General features: G+C 43.0%; 3 protein-coding genes across 5 annotated transcripts; 1 reads left to right on the forward strand and 2 right to left on the reverse strand.

Moving 5' to 3' along the window:
- Nucleotides 1-1,799: 1,799 nt before the first annotated feature.
- Nucleotides 1,800-18,060, reverse strand: LOC108098328 (GTPase-activating protein CdGAPr). Of its 3 annotated transcripts, none has more exons than XM_017201152.2 (8): nt 17,929-18,060; nt 17,490-17,559; nt 8,446-8,853; nt 7,101-8,374; nt 4,950-6,590; nt 4,580-4,889; nt 2,643-4,525; nt 1,800-2,586 (listed from the first exon to the last, which is right to left on the reverse strand). In XM_017201152.2, exons 3-8 carry the CDS (start codon nt 8,815-8,817, stop codon nt 2,508-2,510), a joined length of 5,559 nt encoding a protein of 1,852 aa, XP_017056641.1. In that variant the 5' UTR covers nt 8,818-8,853; nt 17,490-17,559; nt 17,929-18,060; the 3' UTR covers nt 1,800-2,507. The 3 variants fall into 3 exon arrangements, with proteins under 3 accessions (XP_017056641.1, XP_017056643.1, XP_017056644.1); XM_017201154.2 differs by having other exon boundaries at nt 17,490-17,623; XM_017201155.2 differs by lacking the exon at nt 17,490-17,559.
- Nucleotides 18,061-18,205: 145 nt separating this feature from the next.
- LOC108098330 (RNA-binding motif protein, X-linked 2) lies at nt 18,206-18,967 on the forward strand. Its single transcript, XM_017201158.2, has 2 exons — nt 18,206-18,520; nt 18,586-18,967. The coding sequence occupies exons 1-2, from the start codon at nt 18,296-18,298 to the stop codon at nt 18,826-18,828; spliced, it is 468 nt and encodes a 155-aa protein (XP_017056647.1). The 5' UTR covers nt 18,206-18,295; the 3' UTR covers nt 18,829-18,967.
- Nucleotides 18,968-18,994: 27 nt separating this feature from the next.
- LOC108098329 (probable RNA polymerase II nuclear localization protein SLC7A6OS) lies at nt 18,995-21,773 on the reverse strand. The gene is given in 5 exon segments (XM_017201157.2): nt 18,995-19,242; nt 19,295-19,388; nt 19,390-19,474; nt 20,719-21,179; nt 21,577-21,773. Coding segments are annotated over 5 exon segments (1,077 nt in total). The 5' UTR covers nt 21,772-21,773; the 3' UTR covers nt 18,995-19,000.
- Nucleotides 21,774-22,154: the final 381 nt, after the last annotated feature.

The raw sequence follows: 22,154 nt of genomic DNA on the forward strand, positions 1-22,154 counted from the left end.
CTCTTTTTTGCCGCCGCCCAGCAGGTTCCAAAATGAATGCAAAGGACAATGCAGAAAGCTAATAAAATTATGGACTTATGCTCTCTCTTTGGGGGGTACAACGCCCATTCTTTGAGAGAAGAATTAATATTAGCCAGGGATTGGAAGAAAAGATCAGCAGGAATGTTCTGGCTTTATTTAAATTACAATCAGTTGGTTGAACAAAAGCTGTGAAAAGAAAGCGCTCATAAAATATACACTTGTAAATAAAACAAAATTTTTTGAATCCAAATCTGTCAGTTAAAATTGTTGGACTGAAAATTAGAGATGAATTTAAGTTACACAATCACAAAACCACATAATTATAAAAACACAAAACTGCGGTCATGTTAAAGCGTTAGTTTACCAATTGCAAAACAACAAAACTGCATGTGTTTAATATTCATGTTTTATTTAAATGCGTTAAAGTAGTATTTTTTGTTTTAAACATTTCGTATGTTATGGCTTACAAAAATTTTAATGCAAATCGTGAACTCATCGCTCGACGTTTCATCTTATAATCTTTTCATATTCCGTTCACTTTATTTGTTGATTGATCCTTGCTCTATTAAATATAAGTTTGTATTCAGTTTGTAAGTATGACATATATAAATGGTTTTACTTGAACTTTCACAAGCGTTGCTTAAATGGTTTTCTTCTCCTTTGCCTTTTATTCAGTCATTATGAAATACAATTGTTTATAACTATGTTGTGGGTTTCTTTTGTTTTTATCAAAATATATCAAATGCTAACTTATGTTTTAAAGCTTTCTATTTAGTTATTGTATTACAATTCTGTTAATCTCCGTTATGCTTTCGTTTTAAAGTTTTGTAGTCCGTCGCCTTTAACAATTTTGATTTGAAATATAAAAGATTTGGCAGCTGCTCTTTAGTAATTTAAAAGGGGGATAAATATTTTGCATTTTTTCTCACGCTTTCTTTTTATAGTATCAATTTTATCTACGAGTCGAATCTAAGCACTAGCCACACATAAAAATTCTTTATTTAGTTATGCATCAGATGTGCCTTTTATTGGTCATAATTGTAGTATATATTGTAATATATGCTTGCTGTGTACGCGCCTAATGACTTCCAAGGATGCACTTTTTATAGATTATATAAAACTAAATTAATAATTGTCAGTGAAAAAAAATCTTTTAAAATTTAAATGTATCTCAACCAAAGTAAATTGGAATTTTCCTGTCAATATCGAACAGCCTTTGGCAAATTTTATTCAGCAGATTTCCAGCCAAGTAAGTCTAGATTTTAGGATCACAATATCCTCCAAGCTAATTCAAATAAGCAAACAAAATAAATAAAATTGCATCAAGATAAACTTTAGTTACATGTGTTCTAGCCCTTAATAGTAGATAACCATTCCATTTACTGAATTTAGTGAATCCTTCTATAGATTAAATATTCCTTTTTCTTATATAGCGAACTGGTTCCAGTTAGTGTATAGGTATTATTATGTATTTATAGACAACCATTGTTTGTTATTTAGTTTCACTACTCAATTTAAATATGTTTTTGTAAAGAAAATATATATTTGTGTTTCATAGTACGAAAGACAAGTAGGCATATAATGCTTACATTCTGACAAAACATCTGCTTTTATATCAAGCTTCCTGGAAGTCTAGTTTTTAATCGGTATTTCGATTAAGTCGCGTACACAGACTTTTAAGTTGTACTGCATACAAATCTCCGTTTCCATAAGCAACAGTTTTTAAAAGCAAAGCCGAAGAGTATATACAAGGATTGGTTGAAGAAAGAGTACTTGAGTGACAATGCAATTGAGTTTATTGGTTTAAAAAATATATATAAATTAATCGTATAATAATTAACTTAGGACAACTTGCTCAAAGTTGTTGCAAATGCATTAGCTTTAAATGAAGAAAAATATCATCTCCGATACACGCGCGTCACAATTTAGTCGAAATAAACAAGAAAATAAAACATTCGAGCCACAATTCACGCATAAACAAACCAAAATAGAATTCAAAACTTAAGAATTCTTTTTCTTTTTAAGGTTAAACGAATGAAACTTAACACCTACGTAAAGAAACGCCTAAAATGCAATAACAATATGCATTTGCTGTTCGGGATCGAGGGACTTTCGGGGTACGATGAGGATGGTCTTTTAGTTAAACTCTCTTTATGCTTTTCCAAAACAAAATTGAATTTTGCATATGATTCAAGGCGCAAAGCGTCGTCATTATGATTATCATCAGTATGATTAATATAAATGTGGTTGCAATCAAGCGCGGCGTTATAAATCTGAATGTCTTTGGAGCCGCTTGCGCCGGTTATATCTTGATATATCAAGAACACTTTCGAGAAGTTCAATGCGCTTAAGTGAATGTTTAAAAACTAAATAAAATATATATGCTGGTATAGGCATATATACACTGCTGCTTCTCCAGTATTGTGATTATATGTAGGTAGCGGTCTCATTATTTCGATGTAATTAGTTGCTAATGTTGCCTTAGCCTATTGGTTTTGTGAACGAGATTCGAACATCGCTGTCACGTCGCGTATTGAGAATTGTGGTGAGATCTTTTCTCTGTTGCTGTAAATAGAAATGTGATTAATGCAGATTCATTGGAGGACTAATAGTTTTCTTACTTGGTGCCCGCATTGCTCTCGGCCAACGAGTTCCGCTGCAGACGCTCGCGCGGCATCGGCTGGCCACGTTCGAACTTATTCGCCGGCGCCTTGCTGGTAGTTCCATATTTCTGGGCCGCCGTCTTCACGCTGAGCAGCGAAGTGGCGGTCATTCCACCCACGCTCCCATTACTGGTATCACAATTTTGATTTTTCTCGTCCGAAATCCGGCGCACCCGCTGCTGCTGTCCACCGCCCACCAGTTGTTCCTGGCCATTGCCCTGGCTCAGGCTCATGTGAAGGGTGCTCTCCGATCCGCCGCCAGTCACGCGGCTCAACTGCTTCAGATTCATGTCCATGTCCTTCTGCAGGGCGTGCATATCACCACGAGACTTGGACTTGATGCGCAGGGATTCCGCTGTCTGGAAGTTGTCCTCCGCATTGAGTTCCGTTCGCGAGCGAGATTTCAAGGTGTCGCCGTAGTACTTCTGCGTCAACTGCTGACGACGCTCCTCCTTGATCTTGTCAATGCGTTCGCGATCCAGGATCACGCCGGTTAGCACGCTCTTGCGTCCCGCCGGAGGCAGGAACTGATTGGCTGCCACCTGCTGCTCCTTGGGCACATTATTCTGTTGAATGAGCGAAATGCGATTCTCTGTGGTGGGCGTAATGGGCTCCGGTTCGCCGCCGCGCTTCTGGCAAATCTCCTCGGTGATGCTCATGCCCGGCAAGCGTTTGGGTGGATTCAGGGTTTTGGGTCGCGTGAAGTCGAAGCTCTTGCGCCGGCTGTTGACCTCTGACATCGCCTCGGGCAGCTTGCTTGACAGAGAGAGGTCCTGCAGCTGCTTGCCTCCGAATTCCCGGACAAAGGCGTTCTCGTCCAGCGAACGCGTTATCTTTTGGGCACTGCTGTTCAGTTTCTTGAGCGGCACCGGAGCGGGCATCGCCTTGGGCACGCTCAGTTCGTTGGGCTTCTTCATGGAGCCGCCGCGCACCGAGAAATCGAAATTGGGCAGCTGCTCCACGGGGGAAGCCTCGAACTTGTTCGCCAGCTCCTTTACGCTGAACGAAGGCGACTTGCTCGGTGAGGACTGCTCGTGCTCCATGTTGTCCGGCAAACTGTCTAGACTATCGAGTTCGATTCTGTCACTGCTCGGCTTCGGCTCCTCAATGTTGAACTTCATCTCCTCGCCACGTAGATTCTCGTAAACTGTTTTCGGTTTTCGCAGCTCGATGTTTTCGTACAGCAACTGCGACTGCTCCTCGTCCTCCGGCTCTGCCTCCTGCTGTTGCAGCTCCTGGTGATCCTGTTCCAGCTGCAGCAGCTGCTGCGTCATCTCCGCCGCCTTGAAGGCACCTCCATCCTGCTGCTGCTCCTCCTCGGCGATCTGTTTCAGGCTGCTTCGCTCGTGCAGCATTTGATTCACCTCGGTGACCGAATTGCGGAACAGCTTAACCTGCTCATAAACGATATTCTCATCGAAATTGGTCTCCAACAGAGTCGAGGGTTTCTTCTCCTTCTCCGGCGATTTGTACGTGATGCTAATGGTCGATTTGATGGGGCTGGTGGCCACCATCTTGACGGGGGTCTGTTCAAAGTCCTCGTACACCGGCGAACTATCATCGGTGGCCAGTAAGGAGTGCATGCTCGGCTGTCGCTGCAGGTGCTGGTAGCCATACTCGCTGGGCGTCACCGACTGACTAGTGTGGTCCGTGAAATTGGAGTTGTTCGGCGAGGACAACATGGCCGCCGCCGCCGCTGCCTGCAGTTGCTCCTTCACCGGCAATGTGGCAGCTCGATTCGTTGGCTGCGGCAAACGTGGTTGCAGTGGCTGCAAGTCCAGCGAAAGCTCCCGTTTCAGAGCATTCATATCACGGTGCTCCGCATCCTGCAGGTTGTTGAACTGGAAATACGGAATGATCAGTTTTAGGTTGGATTTTATATTCAAATTTCTTACATGCTGTCCCAGACTCTCGTGCGAGCTGCCCAGATAACTGCTGGCTGCATCCAGACCCAAGAGCAGCTGTTGCTGCATATTGGAAGACACTCCGGACACACCGGACATGGCCGAGGTGAGCATCAGGGGCTCCATGTCGTACTGCGGCGTGTTCACTGCCGAACTGTTTTCGGAGCTCTCGGTGTCGCACAACAGCAAGGAATAACGAGGACTGTGGGCAGGAGTGGTGGGCGTCGGCACAGAGAGCTTGATCTGACCATCTTCGACAGGTTCCACTCGTGGTTTTCTCAAAGGAGCGGTGTTGTTGTTACTGCAATTGAATCAATCACCTTCAAAACAGGAAATTCATTTGCCAATTATATATACTCACTGCACACTCCTCGAAGCAGATGGCTCCTGCTTTAATCCCGACTGCGGAAAGGTTCCCTGGTAGCTGAACCGCTCCTTGGCAGCCTGCTGCTCCTTGCGCTTGGCCCCCAGCTGCACCGAGGGATAACTGTAGCGTGTGGATGAGGAGGAGGAGCCACCAGATGCACCAGTCGACGGGGAAACGGGTGATTGGGCTGATTGGGCTGCCCTTGCTGGTTTTGGAGGCGGGTGCACTTCCACATTGGCGAACTGCTGGTGAGCCGTGGGCACGGTTTCCGGAGTGCCGCAGTCAATGAACTGGATGTCGCACAACTGATCCTCCAGCTTGTAGCGCTTGCAGCAGTTCTCCGCTCCGGCGGATTCATGGCCGCAGGAGGACGAGGAGGAGGATGCAGCTGCCGCAGCCGTTGAAGGAGGCGGTGGTGGCATGGTCCTGGCCGAGCTGGGCGACAGTAGATTGAGACGCGGTTGCTTCTTGGGGCTGGGATTAACGCTGTTCGTCTGGCTGGAGAACTCCTCGGGTCGGGCGCGCATTATGCGCCGTGTGGCACAGCCGGAGGAAGGTGGCACATTCTCCTTGCCGACGCGCGGAGAGCTCACCAGGGATTCGCTCTCCGAGAAGATGCGCATCTCCGGCTCCTCGCGATCGAAGTTCAGTCCCAGTTCGGAGAGCTCCCGCGACGGGCAGGTGGTCATGTGCCCGCGTTGCGGGGACTGCAGCAGATCAAAGTAGGAGTCGTGCGAAACGCTCCTCGAGTGACCCACCGTGCGCAGGCTATCGATCGAATTGGAGCGGATGCACAGGTCCATTGGCTTGGGATCGCGTTCGTTGCTTGTCGTTTCCAGCAGCTCAATGGATTTGGGTTTGTCGTGCTTGGTGAGCTCCTTGCTGGCATGCGCATGCGAGGCCTGCACAAAGCTCACGCGCGAAGCCACCGAATCCTTGACGTCCGTTGTGATCTTCTGGCCAGGATCGGGGTTGCCCTGCCGCTGGCTGCGCGTGAATATCGACTTCCAGGAGGGCGTCTTGTCCGGCTTCCGTTTCTGCCAGCTGCGAGGCGCGGAGAGCACCGTGTGGTACTTATCCGGCAGGCTGGATGGTCCGCCGCCCACTTCGATGTAGGATCCAATGTTGGAGGCCGCATTGCCACTCGCACTGGTCAACATGCTGATGGGCAGCGATTGCTTCAGGTCGGCGCCCTCCACTCGCGAGTGCCTCTCCTGCGCCTCCTCCAGACTGATGAGCTTGGCGCCACCGGTGCTCAGGCTCTTCGGCCGCTCCACGATGCCCAGGGATTGGTCCTGCTCCCGCTGCTCCACCAGCAGACTCTCGCAATCGGTGAGCGACTCCAGGCGCAGTTCTCCGCCGGCATTTGCAGCACTTACTGCACTCGCCACCATGCTGTGACGCGCCGGGTGATCCTCCAGAGCATCGAAGATGTTATGGCAATTCCGTATCAGGTACTCGGTGACCACCGCCTGCACGCCCACTCCTCGCAGAGCGGCCACGCCCCCCGACTCGAGGGCGGGCGAGCGGAGGAGATTCGGCGCCCACACAATGGCCAGATTCTTGTCCGTCATTCCGGTGCGTTCGTGGTGCTGCGACACCTTGTACAGATGCTCCGCCAGATATTTGAGGGTTCTGAAAATAAGAAAAACATTTGTAATGTTTAAATTCTTCAGATATAATTTAACAGACCAAAAATATACAAATTTCTTATCATTTAATAGACTATTCACTACGTTTCTACTAATATTTCAAGTATTACTATTCATTATTATTCTGTAAATTATAAAAACATTTTTTTGCATTTAAATACTTTTGATAATAATGATAAAACCATTTGTAATGATTAAATTCTTCAGATATAATTTAACAGATCAAATGAATAATATATGTAATATAATATAAATGTCTCTTATCATTTAATAGAGTAATCATTGATCAACGCACTACGTTTCTAATACTATTTAAAGTATCTTTTACTATTCATTATTATTCTGTAAATTATAAAAACATTTTTAGCATGTAAATACTTGAAATATAACTTAACAGATAAAATGAAGCACTTTTTAATCATTTAATTCAGTATTAAGTAATCAAGACACTCCATTTCTATTACCATTTTGAGTATTACTATTATTATCTCACCTATAATGAGGAGGTGGCAGCTTGAGGACCGTCTCCTTCATGAGCCGCAGTCGCTCGTCCGCCTCGTCGGCCTTCACCTGGATGGCCTCCACAAAGTTGTCGTACAGCTGGTAGGTGCACAACGGGTTCGGAAGCTCTCGGAAGTACATCTTCAGCAGCGAGCTGACCGCATGGATGTCCTGCTTCATCTCGGGATTGCCCAAGTCCGGCACTCGCTCCTCGTCGAAGGCACGCCTCAATCGCTGGATGTTGGAGGTGATGCCCGACAGCCGGTAGATGCCATCGATGACGCCATAGTTCTCGATGAACTCCGCGCAGGAGCGCAGAACCATGGGAATGTCCTGGCCGCTATTGAGCAGATGCTCGGACAAATCGCAGTTGAAGACGCGTTCACGGTAAATGCCACTCTGTTTCAAGCGACGACGCGAAGGTCGCGACAGGATGAAGGAACGGAAGAAGGCGATTAGCTTGCCGTGCTTGCGAAGCACCGGCTTCGTGGGCGAAGCATCCAGGTGACCAACGAGCGGAGCTGGCATGGGGAAGTTCCTGGGCACCTTGTCGCCAATGGTGGCCACACAGGATTGCGGAAAGAAACCGACTTCGTAGAGGGACTTCTGCAGATGCGACTTCTTGCCACGCCACCAAATCGATTCCGCCGGACTGGGCATATCGATCACGGATATCATGTCGCCCACCTCGATGTTGATCTCGTCGGGAGCCTGGGCCTGATAGCGCCTCACTCCATAGGCGGCACCCACGGCCGGCGTGTTGATGGTCCTCTGGGTCTCACCATCTGCCAACGGGAGTCTTCGTCCCTTGTTGTCCAGCTGCAGCCAGGTGAGAATGGTGCCGCAGGTCAGCGAATCGGAGGCGATCTTCGAGAAACGCTCTAGGTACTTGGACACCGCATACTCCACATCCGATTCGCTGGGCAGCTCGGCCGCCAGTTCCTCCATGTTGCGCAGTCCGCTGATCTTGCGATCGTAGACGCATCGATGGAGCATCTCGTCCAGCAGCTGCATGTTCTCGAAGCTCCTCTTGATCAGGAAGGGTTCGCAGCGCTGCGGGCACACGCGAATGATGAACCAGCAGCTCTCGGGCGAGAAGCTTCTCAGGGAGCTGTGTGGCAGGTCGCCTCCAATTGACTGCGAGGCAATGCTGCTGCCCATGTGCTCCGATTTATCGTCCAACAGCTGCACGGATAGCGGACCCAGCTGGACACGTTCATAGTGGAAGTGGGCGCACTCCTCGAGCTTGGGAAAGCGGCAGGATTTCTAGGGAAGCAACAGAAGATTAGCCTTGAATTTCAAGCAGTTTGTAAAGGAGTAAAATTCCTTTGACTTACGCTATTCAGCGGCTGCACGGACATGTGGCGACTGGGCTTCGGAGGCGGCACTCCGCCCGGAACTGGCGGACTGCAGCTGGACTCCGTGGAGGCATTCGAGATTTGTGATGTGTTCATGGAGGCGAACATGTCCTGGTAGCTCAGCCCGGGCAAACTGTCGGCGGGCAGGATCTTGAAGTTCAATTGCGCACTGATCGCAGCCGCCGGCGCATCCATTTCAAATTGAAGCGGTGCCTGGATGTCCTTATCGGTGCTGGCATGGCAAAGAGGAGCACCGCCATTCACTCCACCACCACCACCGCCAACGTCCGCCGAGGCCAGGGCATGGGAATGCAGTTGGGCTGCCAGGGATGTGCTCACCTTGTCCGACATGTTGGGCACTCGATCACTCTACGCCAGTTGCAACATCTGAAATGGGCAGAGGAATACAAATTTTAGTGAATGTGCACGATCATTACTTTGTGCTTAAACCAACCACAAATCACAATGGAAGGGTTACAAGTATTCCCACAACTCTTCCATTCACAAGGCCCATCATTATTATTCTGTTCTCAGGCCTTTCGGTTTAATTTGCATACGCAATTTACAGACCCTACATAGTCATCGTTAAAGAAGATATTTTTTTTGGATTTCTTGTGGAATAATTTATTACCATTGAAGTAGATAAACCTGTAGCACAAAATCACCAACTTATTTACTTGTTACTAGAATCAAAACGCTCTTGTTCTAGAATCTTGAGCTCAAATCCGGATTTAATATTTCCCTTTCGTATGACCCACTTCCAGCTTAGACATTCCCACCCCGAATTGAGTGCAGTTTAAGTCAAAGTGCCCAAAAGCCAAACCCAAATTAAACATTCAGGCCTCGTTTAGTGGCGTTTACTTTCTAATGGCACGCGCGATCATTTCATCAGCGAAGCCGAGCGACCTGGAGTCTCGCCAGGCCAAATGTTCTACTTTCGGGGCGCGCAAAAAGCAAAAAGAGCTGCACTCTCTCTGGCGTGGATTTTCCTTGTCTTGGCGGTGGAATAAATAAGGTCACTGGCTCAGACATGCGGCAGGATGTGGCACATGTAGAGGTATGGCTCCACTCCGCTCCAATCGACTCGACTCGACTTGGCTCCGCAAATATATACAATAAATATTTATAAAGTTCAAACCAGTCGCGGTGACTCTCGCATTTGGAAAGAGGAATGAGAACGGGACTCGGATTCGGATTCGGATTGGGATTCGAATTCGGATAGCGATTCCAAACCAGGGGGAGATGTGGATGGATCTGGATGGCTAGCGGTAGTTCTGATTTACAGGCGACACGAAATGCAATCGCCGCCTGCAGGCAGCAGCATTTAAACTTTCATAAATTAAGCGAACACCGGACAACTTTGGTTTGGCCGAAGCGAAACCATTTGAGCGGCAGGGAAACGGAAACGGGTTTTTCCACTCGCCTAGGAAAATCGAGCCTGCTGAGCTGGCTGCCGTCCATCACTTGCAGCCAAAGCGCAGCAAAACTATTAAAAATTGTTAACGCTAACGGTCTCAAAACGCAGCCACATAAAGAAAGACCAATAGACAAACTGACAGAAATGTAAAGTGTGCATATCAAATCGTGGAAAACCAAATACAAAAACCACATGGCAACGACCTGGGAAAAATAACGAATATAACGAATAACACAAAAGATCGAAACGATGTCATCAAATTGATCTTGTAATCGGGCGCTTTATAACAATGGTTGAATGAATGGGTGAGATAATACTCCAAGTAAACCGCAATCCACTGGCTTACGATCGTATTCTTATGAATTAATTAGGGTTCTTATTGTTAAATCTGTTGTTCGCCCATCATCAATATCTTAAGAATTCTTTTAAGTCAGCACGTTCTTCAGATATTTACCATATGATTCAGGTTTAAGTGATGTATTCCATTTGGATATGCAAATTATTTAAGAAGATTTATTGTTTACCTTTTTGTTTACATTTCCTCAATTTTTTTATGTGTTATCACGGGACATTTATCCCATTTGTTTTAACTATTTCCTTTTATATAATTCTAGATGTTTGCAAAACATTGTTATTAAACCTTTAAGATATTACCCTTGAACAACATACATATCTGTTTTTAACTTTGACCTAAAAACATAAACGGTCTTACAAGTTGCAGTTGAAATTTTAATGATTTGGAAAGAAAATTAACATGTATAATTAAGCAGATGATGATTGCTTCGAAATTGATTGGAGCCAACAAAGTTAAATGAAGCTCATACAAAGCAAAGTAGACTTGTTTGGTTTTACCCGGTGTGCATATTCAATTTCCTTGATTGCCCATTGCACTTTGGCCAAAAAAACGAACCCGATGAAGACATTTTCCCATCGGTCCGCTCGAACCGATAACTTTCTCCAATCAATTAAACAACATTGTCTATGTCCGAAGTGTGTGAAAGAGCATTGGAGCACCGGAGCACCGGAGCACCGAAGCTTCGGAGGAGCAAACATTTCAATCGGCTTTGCAACAGGCTAATTTAGTGCTATGAAATAACTTAATATTGGACAATAGTTAATGGTCTTTTAATGGCAGGTTTCAGGCTACTTTTTCCACCTCGGCTTCGGCTTGTTCGCTCCGCTTTTCTCGGGCTTGACCCAATTGGTTTGCAGCGGCGAGAAACCGAAAGCTAAACATGACAATGATCTATAAAAAAACAAGACTGGAATTGTAAGTGCGTGTGTCCGAGAGCCGGAGTGTTGCAGCCTAACTAGACGTACTCTACGTACAGATACGTATTTAATAAGCTGAATAAAAGTTGCCTGTCTAGGCTGCTGCTGCTACTACTGTTGTTTGTGCTAATTTATGGCCCAAAGTGGGTCACTCACTCACTGGTTTCTAGAGCGAACAATTGCAGCGAATAGCGAATGATGTCGGTTGTCGGTTGTCGGCCATAAAAGACTTACGAGGCTGCAAATGCATGCATAATGTGCTTAAAAAACCTACTTGCTGAGACCGACACTCGGTGTTTGTTTGTGTTCGACATTCATTCACTCAGTTAGTCAGTCAGCCAGGCAGAGTCAGCCAGTCAGTCGCTCCAGCCGGCAAGTGCTAAACGATGCTGGTGTGCATCTAAATGAGACGGATACGCTGACGGACAATTAAATAGATCCGCGCCAGTTTATCTCAGGGAAATGCCAGAGGACTGGCAACAAATATCACACTTTATGGCAGGATACTGAATGGCTTTACTGTCTTAAGCAAACTAACCATTCAGATTTTCCCAAGCAATTCAGACTATTTTGGTTCTAGCTTATCAAACATTAAAATAGGATTTATTTACATTTAGAATGTGGTTTTTCAATTAGCTAATAAAGATCAATGACTACCCTTTTGAGGTCTTGCTGGCTGACTCTTTCTAGCCCTGACTCACAATAAACTGTCACTATAAGCATTATAATTGGCCTTGGCAGATCCGCATTATATAACCTAATGATGTATCCAGGCGGGACAGCAAGTCGAATGAAAGCAATTTCGCCACAGACAGAGTGACTAATGGGCCAACATGAAGTCATTAAACTGGCCAATTGATGCCAGCGCTCCTATAAACTATGCAGCATGAACAAATTGCAGCCCAAGGCTGATCCGGTTGCTACTATAAGCTATATATGCTATATGCGCTATACTATATTTGCCGCTGGCTACGTTAATCTGTTCAACAGAGTGGTATCAATCTACGCCCCAGTTGACAGCCCGCCGTGGCACTTGTGCTTTTGGAAATCTGATCAGTTTGGCTCGCTTGGCTGACTCATTCGGCAGATTTGCTTACATCTATACTTGGTCTTTTTTTTTTTAGAGCCCTTTGTGGGGAGTGCTCCCGAATCGATACCACAACCCCACTGACTCAACTGACTCGTAATACAAAAAAAAAAAAAGAAAAGGAAAACTGGGGGCCACCGAGTGAGAAATGCAATTAGTCTAACCGGCATGTTAGTCAGTGCTCGTGGTTCGGACTGCCCAAGTCCGCTTTATTATTATTTTTACCTGGGCGACGGACAAACTTTACAATCCCATGGCCAGCTTAATTGTCGAGCTTTCAACTTCCGTTCACACAATTATGGACTCTTGCACACACAAATGCAAGCCACATAAAGCAGGTGCCTTGGAATAGGAAAAAGTTGATCTATTGCAAGAAGTTTGAATACGCTAAAATTAAGCATTTGAATAAAACTAAAGTTGTGACATAATAATATATTTTTATATTAAGTAAAATTAGTCACTTATTTAAAGTTTTTTGTCAGAATGCTATATTTAAATTTGATAATGTTTAAAATATACTTAAAGCAATTACTAATTGGTGATGCACGTTTTCAGTTTCATTTCAACATTACTACTTTGTTTACGATTGCATAACATTTGAAATGTACCAACAGCGAATTTCTAAAGTTACCTTGCAAACGGACCATTAAAATCGCATTGTTAGGGCAATAAAAAAGTTCATCAGATAAAATGAAAAAAAAAAAAAAATGGGAAAGCAAAGGGTAGAAAAGAAAAGCGAAATCGTTCAATTCCGCTGCCCATGTAAATTTTCTACTTTGACATTTGTGCAGAATTTCGCCTGCTCTCCAACTCGAACTCCACCTGCCACCTGCCCCCAAACTCATCTCTCATCTCTTCCAGCGAACCATAAAACCTAGCCTAATGTCATTTAACGTTGTCGACAAAACAGGTACACATAAAGACTCACACACAGAAACCCGCCGAGCAGACTTTATATTTTTTTAATGGAAGTGAAAGTTTTGCGCGCATCAAAAAAAATATATACGTATACAAAAGTAAAGCCAAACACACGCGGCCGGCCAATATCCAAATATTTTTTCTTTACGTTGTCTTAGGCTCGTGGCGCCGGCATGCCAAATTTTTGAACAAAAAAAAAAATAAACAAAAGCAAAAAAAAGTCGTACAATAAAAATCACATTAACAAATATGCGAAGCAGCTGCTGGAAGAAAGCGCAGTGGCCAAATATTTAGAAGCAAACGTCAGAGAGACACAGACAGAAGCAATATAATTTAATTATTATTCATTTCTATCCAAGCGATGGAACGACTGAGTGGCCGTGCATATGAATTGTTAAATAAAGTGTTGAATTTCAATAAGACAAACGGCAATAACAACAAACGGGGGCAATTGGCACAAGCGTTGAAATTCATAAACAAATACGAAAATATACACAAAATATCACCCTCCATATGAAACTTGTTCGTATTAATAGACAATTGTGCTCTACGAATTGCCGGGCATATAAGTTGAGTTGTTTGCACATTTGAAGGGTTGATCTTCCCTTATAGGAATGTGGCATTTCGAGGAGCTATTCTTGAATATCTATTCCTGTAGCAAAGCGAAAGATCGTTTAGATGGACAGCGGTTCGTACGAATTCTTTAGGGTTTTGTGGTTCTAAAAATAAAGAAATAAAACCAAGTCCTAATTTTCAAGACATTTCTGGGTAACGAATTTAATCCGCAAATCTATCTTCTTCTTTGAGGCATAACCTTATATATTTAACGATCTTTCCACAATGGGAATGAACCTATAAATCTTTATAATAGTTTTTTACATTTGCGGGGGCGCTCGATATAAAAATGTTTGCCTTTAGAAGAGTCTGCTTTCCCAATTTGGTGCCTCACCTTATTGTTTGCGATACAAAGGTAAGTGCTTGTATGCTTATTAGAAATCAGAGAACTTGTCTATCGATAAATTAAAAATGTGCAATTATAACAATTCAAGCTCCAATTATTCAAATCCGACAACATTCCATTCCTTCTACTTGCTAAGGTGATTCACTGATTAATTATATGTTATTTAAAATTATTCTGTGTCACATTGGTGAGTCACAAACCAAAGGGGGGACTTTCTCTTATCTTAGACTCGGTATGAATAGCTGGATATATAATTGAAAACCAAATCAGCAAACCACCAAAAGTATTGTTATCAAAAACTAAAGCTTACAAATATTTTTAGAACTTCTAGCAATCACATTCAGTTTAAATGATTGCTAAAGTCTTATCAGCAGGTAATCATGTTCTCATCCAACCGAGATCATGTTAATTTAATACACGAACAAATGATAGTGTAACTGATGTACTATTTGATCAATAAGTGTCAATAAAGTATTAATATTTATTTACTTTTCAGATTATCAGCTGTTGTGTTCCTCAAAAGTTCAACTTTTGAATGCCTTCCTAGGGAACCGAATAATTCTTAGCGCATTTCTCATTCGACTCAGCTCATGCAGCACACACAGAGCACATTTGAGGCATTTTGATGGTTTTTGTTTCATATGACTTAGCACTAACAACCATAAAAGCAGCAACAACAACAAAAAAAGCCCCAGCGACTTGTCAGTTTTAATTGAAATCAATTGAGCTCAATTATTTGATACGCATATGAAACACAACATCAGCAGCAGCTACAAAAGCCCGCCAACCCGAAAATTCTTGCACTCTGCGTGTGGGTTTGGCATTTCCCCCGCTCGTATGGTACATAAAGCCGCAAAAGCCAAGAAGGCGTGTCAATCGCCCAAATATGGAGCGTTTAAAAAGAATTTTTTACATGAATGTAAGCAAGAACAAAATGCGGGTATAAAACGACGACGACGGCGTCGGAATGAACAGGTGTAAACAGCAATAAGATACAAGGTAAAAAGCGTAAAGCAGCGAATTGTTGTTGTCAGTTTCTTTGAAATGTTTTGGGTTTCTGCTATTGTAAGCTATGTGCACTGGGCAACACAATAAGTGGTTATGGAGTTACGGAATCACTTAGAAGTTCTATCATAAACATTAAGAAATACTTCAGATGTAATACTTAATATGTGAGATTATAAAGATTTATCTTTAGATTACATTTGAAAAGTATTGTTTATTTGATATGGTTGCAAATTGTGTTTTTAAAGTAATTTCTAGGACATCAAAAACTAGTACTGCAAAGATCCAGTTACAGAGCTTACAAAATCGAAGAAAACACGATATCTCAGAGGTTCGCTGCACACATTTCAGTGAACCAATGCCCTGCAGTCCAGTGTTTTAGATGTCGTCAAACGAGCAACGCTCGCAACACCCCCTAGATAAAAAGGGTTTTCTGGAAGGTATGCCGCCGAAGAAGGGGACTCCAGGGGACCGGCAGATGTGGGCAGTGGGTAATGTGTAATGGGTTGGTCGACGGCGAGGTAAACGTTCCCCATCGGAATTAGTGTGAGCTCGCCCGCCGCCGTCCGTTTGAGCGGATGTTTGAGTTGAGTGCACAGCTACCGAGGCGCAACGAAATTAATCGAACTCGGATTCGGGGGGCTCTCGCCGGGGGCAGCAGTTGGTCGGTTCGGTTGGTTATGCTCTTGCACATTTAGCCGCCGCACGGAAAAATAAGGCAGCGGCGAATAAACATATAGTATAGTAGATGTATCTGGCCAACTTGACACGTTTTCTGCAACAGGCGGCCGCAGCGCAGTCAACTTTGCTCTCGTCACTCGAATTGTGCCATAATCGTGCGCAGTCGCGGCGCGAATCTTTCCCAGAGACGTGAGCCACATAATAACCACACAGTAGGAGCCGCATGTACATATGTACGCTTCCCCCAGTACATATCTGTACATATCTCGTAATAATAATAATAACGAGAAAGCTTGCTCGCAGAGGCCCCCGCACACAACGGCCAAAATGAGTCAACATGAACCCAAAATGCTCCCACAGAATAGATGTAGCTCGATTTATGGGGGAGATATAAGGCTGGGCGGGGATATATGACGAGTCCACTCTGATTTTCTTTTATATTATAACCATTAAGTAAATAAAAGAAAAAGGTTTAGGATTGAATATATATTTTTATGCAATTACAATACAACAGCTGTAGAAATCCTTCAACTCCGATGATGAGCATAAAATTGGTAAGCAAAAGTCAAATCCGCCCAAACAATTAGTCTTCGGCTAAAAATATCTGCTAAGTGATTTTTATTCCTGCTTCAACACTCCTTTCACAAAAACTTTTGCCAAAAGGGTATAAAGAAAAGTAAATGTGGCCGGCGAGCGAAAAAAAATGAAAGGCCAGGAGTTGGCTTTTTTGGAAAGTAACAGAGCAAGCCGAAAATCAGTCAGTAGAGTGGGTGGCAGGAGATGGGGAGTGGGGCATGGGCAAGAGCAGGAGCAGGAGAGAGCGAGATTTTTTTGTGGAGACACAGGCGAGAGTTCAATGTCAACCGTGTGGGCAGCGCCACGAAAACTTTTTTTACGACCGCTTCCGCTTGAAGAAGTACATACAACTGGATATGTGTAAGCCCGCAACTAAAGCACGACCACACCTAAACATTAAAAACAAGCAAAGAAAAATACATATTTCCTCCTTTTGCGTGGACAAAAACAAAAAGACAAACTGCCCGTACAGTGGAGGTCAATATTTTGAATTGATTTAGGAAATGTGTTTTCAAAAGTTTATCAAATGCTTATAAGGGGGTGAGAAACAACGTTTTCTGAAGGGTTGTCAGAGTTATACGTTTGAAAAGTTTTCAAGAGAATTTTTTTTTGAGTGTAACAATGGCAAAACACACAAACGTCTCAGTAGGCGTTTGAACAAATAACCAAACTATTTGAAAAGTTAGGAACATTTTTTTATTCGAAAAAGAACAACGTGGTAAAGTTTCAATTGGTATTACTAAGGGTTCAAAACCCACTTCTTTCTGGGGTTGAATTGTAAGACAAAAGAAAACAGCTTTGAAGGAATGCTTTTGTTCGCTCTTCTCCCATTACCAAGGACTTTAAAAAACCCAGCAAGATACGTAACGGCCGAGGGCCCATTACTATTATTTTGACTGCAGCTGTACGTAAGAGAGGCACTGCTAATGGGGTGGAATGTGAATGTGTTAAGGAAAAACAGACAGAAAGACAGACAGACATATGGTGGAGTTGTCTCAGGTGAGAGTGTGTGTGTGTTTGTAGCTATGCTGGTGTGAGTGCGGCTGGCACAGGGTGACAAAAATCTAGTGTGAAACGGACATGTCGCACTTATATCTTTTACGTACCAACTATTCCAATAGCAAGGCGCAGGCATAGTTGCGTGGGCCAGACAGAGAGGGAAAATCACTCAGCTTCCTTCGCAAAATAAAGTCGAAAAAAAGACGGGGCGTTATTCGCTGTTATTCGGCACAGAACGCGTCTTGAATGATGATGAGAAAATGATAAAACAATGGCTTTGGCACAATTAAAAGACCCCAAAGACGCTGAACGGTTTCTTCTCTTTTTCAGCAAGCAGTCGCCGAGCGGCAGCTATTATTTATTATTTTTGTTGCTGCCGCACAATACACTGACACACATTTTTAAATAGAGAAGAGATACTTTTTTCAGCATATCTTTTTTCCTTCGCACGCACACGAGTACGCAGGAACACACACCCGCACAGGCACTAACCGTACACAGTCAGACTGGGAGCTATGTAATCCGAGTTTTCGCATTTGTACACACCTTTTTTTCCGAATAGATCACTGGCCGTGCTACCGTGGTAATATTACAACATTTTCAGTTTTCGCCGTCCGCACAATTAACTCAGTTCCAGACTTTTACGACACAACAACAAATTGGAGGTGGTAAGAAAATATCGATGGCAATGCTTAGATCCATAAAACAGAAAATCGATTTTTTCTAAACGACTATCGATGCTCTACCGTCTCTAGACTAAAAAATGTTAGGTTAGCGGATACACCCTCTGAGCTAGCGAGTACATTAACCAAACATAGCCAGTTTTGTATATGGGAGGGTTTTTTACTAATCTTCAAACGGTCATACTATCTCCAAATCATAAACAAAAACATCAAATAATTATAATTTCATAATGAATCCGCTGACAAATATGAAAAATGTGCTCAAACTGAGCGAGCACGAACTGCAACATGGAGGGAAAAAGAGCTGGCACGACATGTACAAGGACTCTGCCTGGATTTTCGTTGCTGGATTTCCGTACGTGCTTACCGAGGGAGATTTGATCTGCGTGTTTTCCCAGTACGGCGAAGTGGTCAACATAAATCTAGTTCGCGACTCCAAAACTGGGAAATCCAAGGTAATAAAGTACTTTTCTATACAAAAAGTTAAGATAATAAAAGCGGCTTTCTTTTAACATTGCAGGGCTTTTGTTTCCTGTGCTACGAGGACCAGAGATCCACAGTTTTGGCCGTTGACAACCTAAATGGCATTAAGATCATCGATAGAACCCTGAGAGTGGATCATGTAGCGGACTACAAACCTCCCAAAGATAACGAAAAGATGGATGAAGAGACTCTGCGACTTTATATGGAGGGTTGTGCACCAAAACCCCAAATTGAACACATCAAGTCTGAGAAAAAAAAGGATACCAAAAAGTACAGATGATAAAAGTGCAATAATCTTTAGAGCATTAGAGAAACTCTTATTCATACATTTCTTACAAATTACAGTCCTAAGCACAACTAAAATCTAACGACAACTTCATTTTTGTAGCCGAAAAACAAAATAGAACATTAAGAAATTACATTTCTACACTTTTTAATGATTTCTTCAGCTTTCATTCTTCATCAGCACTGGCAAACGAATCCTCATCATCGTCTTCGTGACCCTCCTCCAATTCTTTAAGAACTCTTCGCTTATAGCGTTCATAGGCGCTGCCCCGTTCTCGATCAACATTATAAAAGTCAACATCATCCACAAACGAGTCTTGTTCGGTGTCAATCGTATGGACGTAAGGATCGTGGTACTTGGCATAATCTTCATCGTCGCTGGTGCTGGGATAATCATCCTCATCATCATCTAAAAGAGAACAATTTAGGCTTATGAATACAAACAATTAACAAGAGCTTACCGAGCATAAACTTGTTCATTTGCCGCGCCAGCTCGTCATCAGATCCCATGCCCTCCGCTTCCTCATCATCGGGATAGTCGTTCGTAAAGTAGTTTTTCCTGATTCGAGTCCTCCGAATCGTAGTCCTCGTCCTGATCATTGTAGCAATCCTCTAGCACAATCTCACCCACAGGAATCACTCTGTGGAATAGTCAAAATAATTAATGGGTTTATTTGGGAGCCTCGATTGTGAAGCACTTGAAAAAGAAACACAGCCAATTTTGTCATGTATTTAAGTTGATTTCTTTATTCAGTTTACATTCGATTTCGGGCAACGCTAGACCCCAACAAAACTGAAGCCAACTAAACTAAAACTATGTGCTTAATTAGACTTCAGCACTATTGTTTTCTGTGTTTTTTTGGGAATGAAAACAAAGGAACAAAATAGGCAACTGACAACTGGCGAAACATAAATGAAAAATACACAGTGAAAAGATTCTAGAGTGTGCGAAGTGTGTGTGTGCGCGTGTGAAGCTAAATCATACTAATCTAATAGCTAATTAAATCTAGAAACTTATGGTAATGTGACATTTGCCTAAAATTCTATCGAGAGAATACACTAATTGTGCTATACTGAATTATTTATCGAAGAAGTGAATGAAAACTATTTTTCGCATTTAATAAAATTCTTAAAAATATTAATTTTTTTATTAGAAAACTTTGGCAAGCAAGAGTTATGAAAATATTACATATTTATGATTTATTAATTAATTTATTTGTATCATAACATATTTGTTAATTGTAATATGGAATAACATAGTTTTATTAACGTTTGGCGGAATCTCACAAACTCAAATTTGTCAACAGATTCTTAAAAGGAAATTGTTTTCAGCAGCTTTAATTTTTAGACCAGCGCAGATTCGAAACAATCCTGCCGTGTTAATCTCATAAAAACATTCCATCAAATCGGTAGTTTTTTAGGCATTTGTCAGATGCTGCTATTAATGAACTATTCGGGATGTGAGTGGCCAGTTGCAGTCCTTTTTATTGTCGTGGGTGGCATGTTGGGTGTCATCACACTTCTTAATTGCCTGGGCTTTGTCTCTCTCTCTCTTTGTGTGATTGATTTTGCCTGATTTACCAGTAGCAGTTGTTGTAGTAATTAAACGGATAATACAACCTTATGGAGAACGAATCGTAATTATTGAGCTATAATCAGTGATTGCAGTTATGTCTTTATGGTAAAAGGTAATATGCAAAATGAGACTTGGCCCGAGGACTACGAAAACAGACACACGCACACCCACACAGATACGCTAGCACCGACACACAGACAAACCGCTTACACAATATATCCCATATGTAAATATTTATATATAGTAATCGGTTACATATAGAAATTGGTAAGGCTGAACGTTTTCTGTGGCTCAATATGTATGACGAACCTTAGATAGTTGTCGTCCATCATATCGACGTAGGCGGCCTGCATCTCATTCTCAGGAACATAAAGATCGTAAACATAACCCACATCGGAGTCGGCGGGTTGTTGCTGATCATGGTTGGGCTCTATAAGCTGCTGGGGATCCTGATTATCGGGGTTCTGTGCTCCCGATTGCTGTTGCTGCTGTTGTGACTCAATGTCCACAATGGTTATGTGACTCCTGGCCTCCTGATTTTGGTTCTCCGAACTTTCCGCCTCTGTGGCATTGTCCTCGAGGGTGCTTCGCAGACAGTTTACCACCCGGAAACGCTGTTCCCGAGCATTTTGCTGGGCCTCCTGGCGCTGGCGGTCACGCCGCAGGGCACTGGCAATGGCTGCATCATTGGATCGCTGCTGTTGCACCAACTCACGGGCCGTAGTTTTGTTCAGCCTGGCAGCAGCAAATTGACGAGTGGCACAGTCGTCCTAAAGAGGAATTAAGAAAAGTTTTATGCTTTAATTTGATTCGAAATATGTGCAGATAAGTAAACATGGGCATTCAGCTCAAATCAGTTTTACCCAATGTAGTACATATACATATATCTGAAAAGTCCATATATGTGTGTAGCCTTTCATGATAAGAATTTAATTATTCTGCATATTCTGTCTTGTATTTTTTTTGTGAAAAATCTTAAATTTTGTAGTTTCTCAAACATATGTAAGTTCATTGAACTAGTACTGTTAACTATTGAAGAACTTGAAGGACATCGACCTCTACAGTTTTTTTTATAACATATTTAATGACTAGGGAGGACTTCGGTTCGGTTTTAGTAAAAATTAAACTTTGCTTCTACGTAAAAAATTAAGGATGCTGATTTCTCACCTGATTTTCCAGCGTGCCGGCAAACTTAAGCACGGTGGTCAATTCGTCTTTGTCTGATGCCGATGCTCCCGCCACCGCTCCCGAATCCTCAAGAGAATTCTCATCGTTGTGAAGCCGCCGCCGCTTGCCATTGAGCACAAATGCGGTGTGGGGTTCCTCGTCGATGCGTCGCTTAATTCGCACAACCGCTGGCATTTTGATTTTTCAGGCAAATAAGTAAAACAACTGAATTCGAATCAATTCACTTCGCCCAAAAAATGTGCGACGCAGTGTGACCGTTTCGGACGTCACGAAAAATATGCTCTAACAAATACATAGAGGTGGGTAATTTTGCGATGTGCAGTACTATAGGGTAATATCGCAAAACGTATAAAAATTAAAAAGAAAAGTTATTGAAGTGTTTGAATTAAACACTGTTTTATTTATTGTTATTGAACCAGAGACTTATAAATAAATATAAATCAGTCAATGTCCATAACCAGGTGGAATACCAGCAGTAAAATTTGTATGTAAATTCCTATATACACCAGTTAAAAGCCCGGCAATTTCGAACGCTTTCCACCCCTATTTCCGTTATT

Source organism: Drosophila ficusphila, unplaced genomic scaffold (assembly GCF_018152265.1).
Source record: "Drosophila ficusphila isolate 14025-0441.05 unplaced genomic scaffold, ASM1815226v1 contig_712, whole genome shotgun sequence".
Lineage (NCBI taxonomy): Eukaryota > Metazoa > Arthropoda > Insecta > Diptera > Drosophilidae > Drosophila > Drosophila ficusphila.